Below are 8,787 nucleotides of genomic sequence, written 5' to 3'. Positions count from 1 at the left end.
AATGACAGGAACGAGTCCAAGTACAACCACAAAGAGATCAATATGTTTATATATTTTAGTCCATTAACGAAAATAAACTGAAAAGTATATCTGTAAGAATCTGACTGGCCACAAGAAGGAAAAATACAGTGAAGCATAATTGCATCTTTGTTTCAGAACCTAGTCATTTGTTCTTTTATTTTGAAGGTAACTTCCTGTGCATTTTTGCTCTTATTGTGGTAGCCAGTCTGCTCCTGGACACCTTTTTTTTCTGCAGGGACATTTTCAGGACAGGACTTGGACACATGGAGTCTCATCCGGTCAAGATAAACATCTTCTTCCATCATGACGTCACTGCAGGAGTAAACCTAAAACCTACACCAAACTCCACTGGAAATCTGGCAGAAAATGTTGGATCTATTATTGATATGGACACAGTTTAAAAAAAAGAAAAAAAAAGAAAAAAAAAAAAAGATGAATTTAAGTTGATTTTCCTCAATTATTGCTGTGATTCAGTACACAAGTAAAGGCTCAATTTAAATTCAGGTAAATGCACGTTACCATGTCTTCAGAAACATAAAAGAAATTGGCTTTAAAGACAGTTTTCCTTAAATTTGTGGTCATTTGTGTCTCTTTATGTGCTCTCTGTTCTCTTATAACGTGTCTAACTATTTATACAGACTAAACTGTCACATATACAGCCAGACTCTCTCTTCCTCCCGATTGTGCAACATCAACAAACTAGTGACAGCCAATAAATCCCTGAAGACTGCAGCACAAAGTGAAGCGGACAGACGAGAAAGGAGGAGATCTGACAGACGCTTTCTACGACGACGAAAAGGCCGATAACAAAATATGATATATCAGTGAAGTATAATAAAGTTTTTTTTAGTACATTTATTGAAACACTGTTTCTAGTTTGAGGTATTAAACTCCATTTCCACTCCACTCTGTGTTTGTTTTCTGTTTTACAGGGGCCCCTTCACTTTTGACCCATGTGCTGATATTTTAGCATTTACATCACAGGCCCTACACTCATTCATGGAAACATGTCCATATCTCAGATGGCACAATGTCACAGTAACATTCAGAGGGAGTTGATTTCTTTTTAATCCATTTTAATACTAAAACATTTCTGCAACATTTCATCAAAAATAAACTGTAAAGAATCTGATGCAGGGAAATATAGCTCTCAGTAATGCAATATAAAGGCAGAGGAGGTCATAACAAGGAGCGTCTTCTTCTTCTTCTTCTACTGTCCTTTCCTCCACACCTCCTCTCCTGAAATGTAGGTGGCTCTGACATTGAGGGCGTCGTCGAGCAGCACCAAGTCTGAAATCGAATGAGAGGTTCGAAGGAGTTCGGCTAACACATCACATCTGCGACGTATACATTAATTCATTCATTCATTCATTCCAAGTCGACAACAACCACCCTGACCTGCGTCTGAGCCGTAGTCCAGTTTTCCCTTCTGCTGGCTGATACCGAGCAGCTGAGCCGGATGGAGCGAGGCGGCTTCCAGAGCCTGCTCCACGCTGCAGCCTGAAAACAACACCAGGTAGGAGAAGATGGAGGGGGAACTACGTCTTGCAGCTGAGCCGCTTTCTGACATTTTTGTATCGTGTCGCAAACTGACCTGAAGCCTGTTTGAAGTGGCGAACGCACATGTCCATCGTGGCTATGCTGCCACTCAGAGTCTTGGTGCCTTCAACAAACAACATTGAATAATTTTTTATCGTTGTGGTACATGTTCCCTCTGTCCCACAGCATCTTCACGCACTTCTTTCATCATTTAAATTAGCACCAGATGTTAATTCTCCAGGGCAATATTTTTATATTTTTGAGTCTTAACCTCCTGAGACCCGAGCTTTTGTTTGGTCTGCATGTTTAATTCCTTGATTTTTCTTTATTTTGCATCAGTAGGACCTAAGAACTATGAAAACTAAGCATTGTATTTGAACAGGAAGTAGTTTTTTAAAAAAAAATAAAAAAATAAAAAAATGATGTCCTCATATGTGGACATGGGGATTATTTCACTCGATTTTATAATAAGGTCACCAATATGCAACAAAATATAAAACTAAGACATGAACTTAATTTTCATGTCCAATCATTGCTGTGCCAAACAGAATAGCAAATAATGAATTCCCAATGTGCTCAATTGAGAATGTGCTAATTAGTGTAAAGTTAATAAACACAAATAAACATGTTTCAAACATAAAGGTTTGGGGCCTTGTCCACTTTTGTTAAGAGATCGGCTGCGGAATGAATCGATGTTTCTACACCAACTAGTATCTAGTTATGGAGATAAAAGTCTACATTAAGCAGAAGAAACTGCCATAAACCTAAAACTTAATGTCCCCATATGAGGACGCAGGGTCTCAGGAGGTTAAATTGAAATGTTCTTCCTCTGAATCAGTTCTTTGTTCTTTCTGGGAAACGTGAAAATGATGTGTTCCTGTTGCATTCACAATAGCTCGTCTGAAAAAAAATGAAAGTGAGACCTGCCACGTAAGCGTGGAGACCCTGGATCTCGATGACCTGCTGGCCCAGAGTGTGGCGGCCGGGGGGGAGACCCATCGCTGCGATCGCGTCCGTCACCAACACCAGACCTGCAGGTACAAACAAAAGTCTTGTAAGACGGGCGACTGATTCAAACTCCTGAGACCCTGCGTCCTCATATGGGGACGTTAAGTAACAAGCTATAACTTTGCTAATTAGCAAATACTCGTTGGAGGATACTGGAAATTCATTATTTGCATTACTGTCTTTGTAAAGCCATGTTCAGTTTTATATTTTGTTACATATTGGTGACTTTATTGTAATGTATAGTGAAATAGTTCCCGTGTCCACATATGAGGACATAATTTCTTCCAAAAACTACTTCCTGTTCATAGATGATGCTTAGTTTTTATTACGTCTTAGGTCCTAATAATCTCAAAATACCTTGGAGAAATTAAAAATGCATAGCAAACAAAAGCTCAGGTCTCAAGAGGTTAATAAGGCAAATACGGCAAAAACATACAAATAGAAATCTCCTACAGGGAGGTCTGATGATTTGATTTCCCGCATTTGAGTCATTTTTAACTTTTGCGACGTGTCTATATGTGAAAAATAAAAAACTTGTGATCACATTTCCAGACATTCCTAGAAAGTCTCCCCTAGAGTTAAGGTAGTAAACTCTGAAATAATTATTTAGTTCACTAGTTATTTAGTTATTTAAGGCTCAGAGGTCAGTTTTCCAGATTTTCACGGTGTTAATTATTCTTCTTCATACCTGAAGGATGAGCTCTGTGAGCGATCCGCAGCGCAGCAGGGTTGGTGTGGATCCCATCCGCTATCATGCCGTAGTAGACCGTCCTGCCCGCGGGGACCTGGTCACTGGTCAGCAGACCCACGATACCAGGATCACGATGGTGGAACTGGACCACAACACAGCACAGATGCAAGGATTTAAAAAAAAAAAAAGATCGCCACTTAACAAGACAGTAAAAACTGAGCGTGGAGGCGACTCACGGGCAGCATGGCGTTGAAGAGGTGAGTGATGAAGGAGGCTCCGTGCTGAACAGCCTCCTCAGCCTGGGACAGGTTGGCCACCGAGTGACCTGCAGCAGCCAATCCAGAAAACTTTATTTACGTCACACTTCTCAGATAAATAAAGCAAATTCATGTTTTACAGATGAACAGCCAGGGAAATGTAACGTTCCTGTAAAACTAAAGTCTCACCTAAGGACACTTTGATGCCCCTCTGGCAGAGCTCCCTCACCACGGATTGGCTGTTGGCCAGCTCGGGAGCCAGCGTCACCATGGCGACGCTGTCAAGGCTGCCGTAGGTCTCCATCAGGTCGTCGATGCCTCCGGATTGGAAGGTACGGAGAAACTGCTCCGGGTGGGCTCCTTTTTTCTCCCTACTGATGAAAGGACCCTCCAGATGAAGACCTACAGGGTACAAAGAGTTATTTTAATACTACACAGCCTACGTACAGCACACTCCACGTTCATCTGAACCGCTCATTTCTTACCGAGAACTCCAGCTCCGTGTTGTCCCCCATTATGAATTTTGACCTGAGGCAAAACCTGAGACACATTTTGATCCTGGTTTAGATTTTAGAAGAAGCGGCTTCACTTCAGATATTAACACCAGACGAGTACATGTGTCTTCCGCCCGGTTACGTCACCTTGTGGTAGACTGCCGGAGGAGAGGTGACCAGAGTTGGGCAGAAGGACGTGACGCCATGCTCGAGGATCTTTTTGGCCACTAATGAAAGTCCGCCACTGACGTCTTCGGACTCCTGAGAGAAGTCGATGCCGTAACCTCCTGCAGGGAGACAGACGGTCACGCACTTCAAACACCATCAGGAACAACAAACCATGTGTTTACATTTCAGTCAGGACACTTCCTTCCAAACTTGAATTGAATTAGGACGATTTAAAACACTTACACCGATCAAGCATAACATTATGACCACCTTCCCAATATTGTGTAGGTCTCTCTTGTGGCTCCTAAACAGATGTGACTCATCAGAGAATGGACATGGGCCTTCTGAGGGTGTCCTGTGGTGTCTGGTAACAGGATGTTGTTAGTGGGGGATCATCCCACAGGTTACTATAGGGTGGGGGCGTCTGGTCTGGTCTAGGTGGGTGGTACATGTCTAAGTAGTCTGTCTGAGGTTTTAATGTTGTGGCTGATCGGTGCATATGTGTGTATGTACCGTTGAGCTGGACGTCTATAAAGCCCGGGGCGATGATGCTGTCTTCACAGTCCACACGGTCGTCGGCATAGCCCTGCTCATCGAAGAACAGTTTCTCTGGATCTAAAATCCTCCCTTCACGCACCCACAGATCCTCCCTAAAGACACACAAGGACACACAGATAAACTTAAACCTTAAGATCAACCTCTGGACTAGGATACAACTATGCATATGTTGAGTTCTGTGTGTTGTACCTCTGCAGCTTGTGTTCTCTCAGTATCCTGCAGTTGACGAACTGAGTGATGGGAGCGTCAGACACTGACTTGTTGGTGGGCATGGCTGTTGTCCCAGCTGCTCACTGCAAACTCTGTCCGCTCGGGTTCAGACGTCTGAATAACACAGCGGAAAACTCTCCCCTTTGTAACAGGCCTCCTTATATTACACATTATCACTACTGCAATGATAATTTGGATCAGATTTCAAGAGGCTGTTAATAATTTGTCACGGGTGTCACAAACAAATATTAAACTACAAGTAAAACTTCTCTGTGTCATTTATTACTTAAGTCAAAGTGTGTATAGTGTGTGTAATGAGGCTATGTTTGTTTATCAGTTTGGAAATGAAAGGTACACCCACAGATCCTGAAGAATTAAAATCTTATCTTACCACTGTAGGTGCAGCTGCTGACTTTGACCTCTGATCCTCTATGATCCTGAAAGATGTTGCAACAGCTGTTGTTGGAAGTCTGCAACCCGAACAAACTCCTCTAGCTACTTCTGCCACTGTTAAGTGGATGAAAATTCTTTACACCAAACTACAATCAGAAATCGTGCATTTAAAGCGTCCCCGGCTCTCTCCTCTTATACGTACCTCGACAGGGAAAGACGTAAAGACTCAAGGTATTGCTAGAGTCCAGGTGACAACTCGGCGTGAAAACTGCGCACAATGAAACTCTTACTTTAGTACATTTTTTAACTTCTTTACCTGTAACGCGGCGCTCCCCGGCAGACAAAGCACAGAGGTGGGCTACATTAAAAAGCTATATTTTATAACGGAGTTCGGCGGAAGAATATTCCGCATCGGCTCCAAATTCCTCTCGGTTATCGTGGCATTAGCTGTCAAAGAGTAGCAGATATATTTTCTTACGGTGTTAATGAACTGGTATATTCTTCTCAAATAGAAGAAAAGCTGAGTCAAACAAAAACAGAGGAAGCGGATGAAGTCATGTGACGGAGCTGCAGGTCAGCTGATCAAAACAACGGACTACCAGGGGCTGCAGTTTGCTGACACATCACATTATTTAAATAAATATCATAAAATAATAATAATAATAATTAAAATAAATAAATACATCTCATCAAGAACAAAAGATAATAAATTTCAGTTTAAAAGGTTATATATATTTTAAGTGAGGAAAAATAAAATATACCCAACATAAAGTTAGAATTTTGCTGAATTGCAGTCGCGTGATTTACTGATTTCAACTTATCTTGCATTCACAGTTTTTAACACAATGTGACGTTTTTGACGGGCGAGGCTTAGCTGGAGGCAAAACATGTCAAACATTCCTGTAGCTAGCCTGTAAACACTGGTTACCAACGCCGGTTACCACATGCCTCTCCAACAAAGATATTACAAGAAGTATATACAGAGTATATAATACATACAAAATAAATATGCATATTGAACACACATCAAACGGTATGAACGCTAAAATGAGGATGATTAAATCAAAACATTTTAAATTTAAGAAGCTTGGGATATACTCACTTGAATTCCTCCCCCTTTTAATTCAATTCATTTCAATTCAATTTTATTTATATAGCGCCAATAACAATACAAATAGTCTCAAGACGCTTCACAAAAAACAGCCTGCAACCTCCAGAGCAAGCCTAAGGGCGACAGTGGCAAGGAAAAACTCCCTTTTAACAGGAAGAAACCTTGAGCAGAACCCAGCTCATATGGAGAAATATCTTATGTTTAAATAATCTTATATTAAGCCCTTTTCAATGAATGAACTCTTAAACTGGGTTGACTTTCGAGACACTTTGGAGAAACTCATAAGAATTACTAGTTTACATGAATATAATCGCTGAAATATGAGCATTGTCACTGGCTTGGGGGTACGTTTAGACTGCTATGCTGCTTTCACAAAAACGTATCAAGAAACGAATATGATAGTGAACTGAATATTTGTTGAACTTGTGTGTGTGTGTGCTGAATGTAACTCTGTTGCATTTACACTGTAAATTTAGCAATAAATGTAGTGATACAAATACATCCAGTGTACCGACACAAAGACAAATAACACTGAATACTGTGGTGATATGATCCCCTGATTCATCTCTCCACTGGCTCCTAATGCCTGTCATGTTAAAGTTGTCCAGCAGATGGAGCTGAAACACAACATCTGAAGTTCTCATTGAGCCGTTTGACTTTTACAGCGAAGGCCTCCAGCAGACTGCTCATATAGCAAATCAAACTTTAACAAAGAAAAAAAATATGAATATAGCAGCTAAACATTCATCATTAGCAAATTATTACAGTGAGATGCTTCACTTTGGGGAGTCATAAACATGAGAAGCAGCGATCAGTAATGACTGAGTAGTTCCTGTTTTGTGTTGCCCAGTTTATGGATAAGAGTTAATCAGGAGCTGCCCATGAGGAAACTGGCTGATTTACAGATGATTATGAACTAACGTCAGTATCTTATCATCATCTGCTACAGAGACCTGGATTGTTACAGTACATCAACTATTAGTTTTAACCTCCTGAGACCCTGTGTCCTCATATGGGGACGGTAAGTTTTTAGGTTTTATTGCAGCTTATTCTGCTTTATTTAAACCCATTGTCCTCATTAGTGGATGCTTTAGTCTGCCATCTAGTGGTAGCAAAGATTAAAATTTATTTATTTATGCTTATTAACATTTCAAGTTTGATTTGACGCTCAAATTTAACAAATTAGCAATTTTTGCTAAGTAGCAAGCACTTGTTTGAGACGTTGGGACTCATTGTTTGCAATTCTGTCATTGCACAGTCATGTTCAGGTATTAAAATAAACAGTTCTACATTTTGTCACACATTGGTGACTTCTTTATAATATAAATAATCAAATAATCCCAGTGTTCACGTATGAGGACACAGGGTTTTTTTCCCCCCAAAATTACTACTTCCTGTTCAAAGATGAAGCTTAGTTTTTATATGTCTCAGGTCCTACTAATGCCAAATACCTCAGAGAAATTAAAAACGCTCACCAAATAAAAGACTGGGTCTCAGGAGGTTAAAATATGGAGTAAGTGGGCTCAGTGGTAGTAGTTAACACACGATATCCTGCATCTCAAAGATGATGTCTGTTGTGCACAGCCACAGTTTGTCTCAGGTGAGCCGTTTCAATGAAACCCCCGTTGAGCCAGAGTTCACACAACCAGGAAGTTGATGCACCAAACTCCACCCCCACCCACCCCGTCCACCCTCACCCCTCCAGCTCGAGTAGGAGCAGCAGCCCCCTCCTCATTCCTGAAAGTCAACAATAAACCACGTTTCCAGTAAGCCAGATACCTCCCCAAGTCCTGCTCATCCCCATGGAGACCACTACGAAAGTCTGCAGGCCTGTGTCCTCTGGCCAAACAGGGCCACCCATGAGGAGACAGAGAGAGTCTATATTTTACCCAATATGGATCAAAAGATGGCTCTCAACAAGGCTCAGAGTAAATGTCTAACTATTGAAGGAGAAGACTTGGCAGCGGCACAGATGCATATTTGATAAGCTGCAAAGACTCAAACAGGGGGGAGAAAAAAAGCACTCAGAGGCAGTACTATATTTTACGGGCCCGGCGTCCCTTCTTTTGTGAGCCGTGACGTCAGCATTCCCGTCTGAGTGACACACTAGCTTTGTTTTGGAGTGGCCACATCTCATTCACGGCCGCTTAACTCCTGAGTCCGGGGCGGCGTGGCGGTCTTTCAGGATCCCTGATTCCTTAATCCTGGTTTTTTAAGGCACTGAATAACCGGCCGTTTGTGTGCTCGGCTCAGGGGCAGCGGGGTGCTCCTGCTTTATGGGAACTGTTGACTTGCAAAACACGCCCTGAGGACGCTGAGGGACTGATACGCCGAGGG

The 8,787-nt window shown here is 41.7% G+C and overlaps 1 protein-coding gene across 6 annotated transcripts; it reads right to left on the bottom strand.

Annotated features, from left to right (window-relative positions):
* Positions 1-851: 851 nt before the first annotated feature.
* amdhd2 (amidohydrolase domain containing 2) lies at positions 852-5,911 on the bottom strand. Of its 6 annotated transcripts, none has more exons than XM_047570939.1 (13): positions 5,542-5,909; positions 5,338-5,453; positions 4,926-5,060; positions 4,692-4,828; positions 4,158-4,297; positions 4,002-4,056; positions 3,706-3,918; positions 3,496-3,584; positions 3,257-3,401; positions 2,484-2,591; positions 1,616-1,684; positions 1,420-1,521; positions 852-1,311 (listed from the first exon to the last, which is right to left on the bottom strand). In XM_047570939.1, exons 3-13 carry the CDS (start codon positions 5,006-5,008, stop codon positions 1,232-1,234), a joined length of 1,221 nt encoding a protein of 406 aa, XP_047426895.1. In that variant the 5' UTR covers positions 5,009-5,060; positions 5,338-5,453; positions 5,542-5,909; the 3' UTR covers positions 852-1,231. The 6 variants fall into 6 exon arrangements, 5 of the variants coding, with proteins under 5 accessions (XP_047426895.1, XP_047426899.1, XP_047426897.1 ...); XM_047570943.1 differs by having other exon boundaries at positions 5,338-5,383; XM_047570941.1 differs by having other exon boundaries at positions 5,656-5,909.
* Positions 5,912-8,787: the final 2,876 nt, after the last annotated feature.

Source organism: Mugil cephalus, chromosome 20, assembly GCF_022458985.1.
Source record: "Mugil cephalus isolate CIBA_MC_2020 chromosome 20, CIBA_Mcephalus_1.1, whole genome shotgun sequence".
In the NCBI taxonomy this organism is placed as follows: Eukaryota; Metazoa; Chordata; class Actinopteri; order Mugiliformes; family Mugilidae; genus Mugil; species Mugil cephalus.
The sequence above is the reverse complement of the archived record's forward strand: the minus strand, read 5'-3'. Positions and strand labels throughout refer to the sequence as shown.

Coding starts and splice junctions, on each gene's coding strand:
- amdhd2 (XM_047570939.1), bottom strand. CDS start 5,008: ATGCCCACCAACAAGTCAGTGTCTGACGCTCCCATCACTCAGTTCGTC. Junction 4,057..4,157: donor CTCCGGCAGTCTACCACAAG/GTGACGTAACCG, acceptor AATGTGTCTCAG/GTTTTGCCTCAGGTCAAAAT. Junction 1,312..1,419: donor GGACTACGGCTCAGACGCAG/GTCAGGGTGGTT, acceptor ATTCGATTTCAG/ACTTGGTGCTGCTCGACGAC.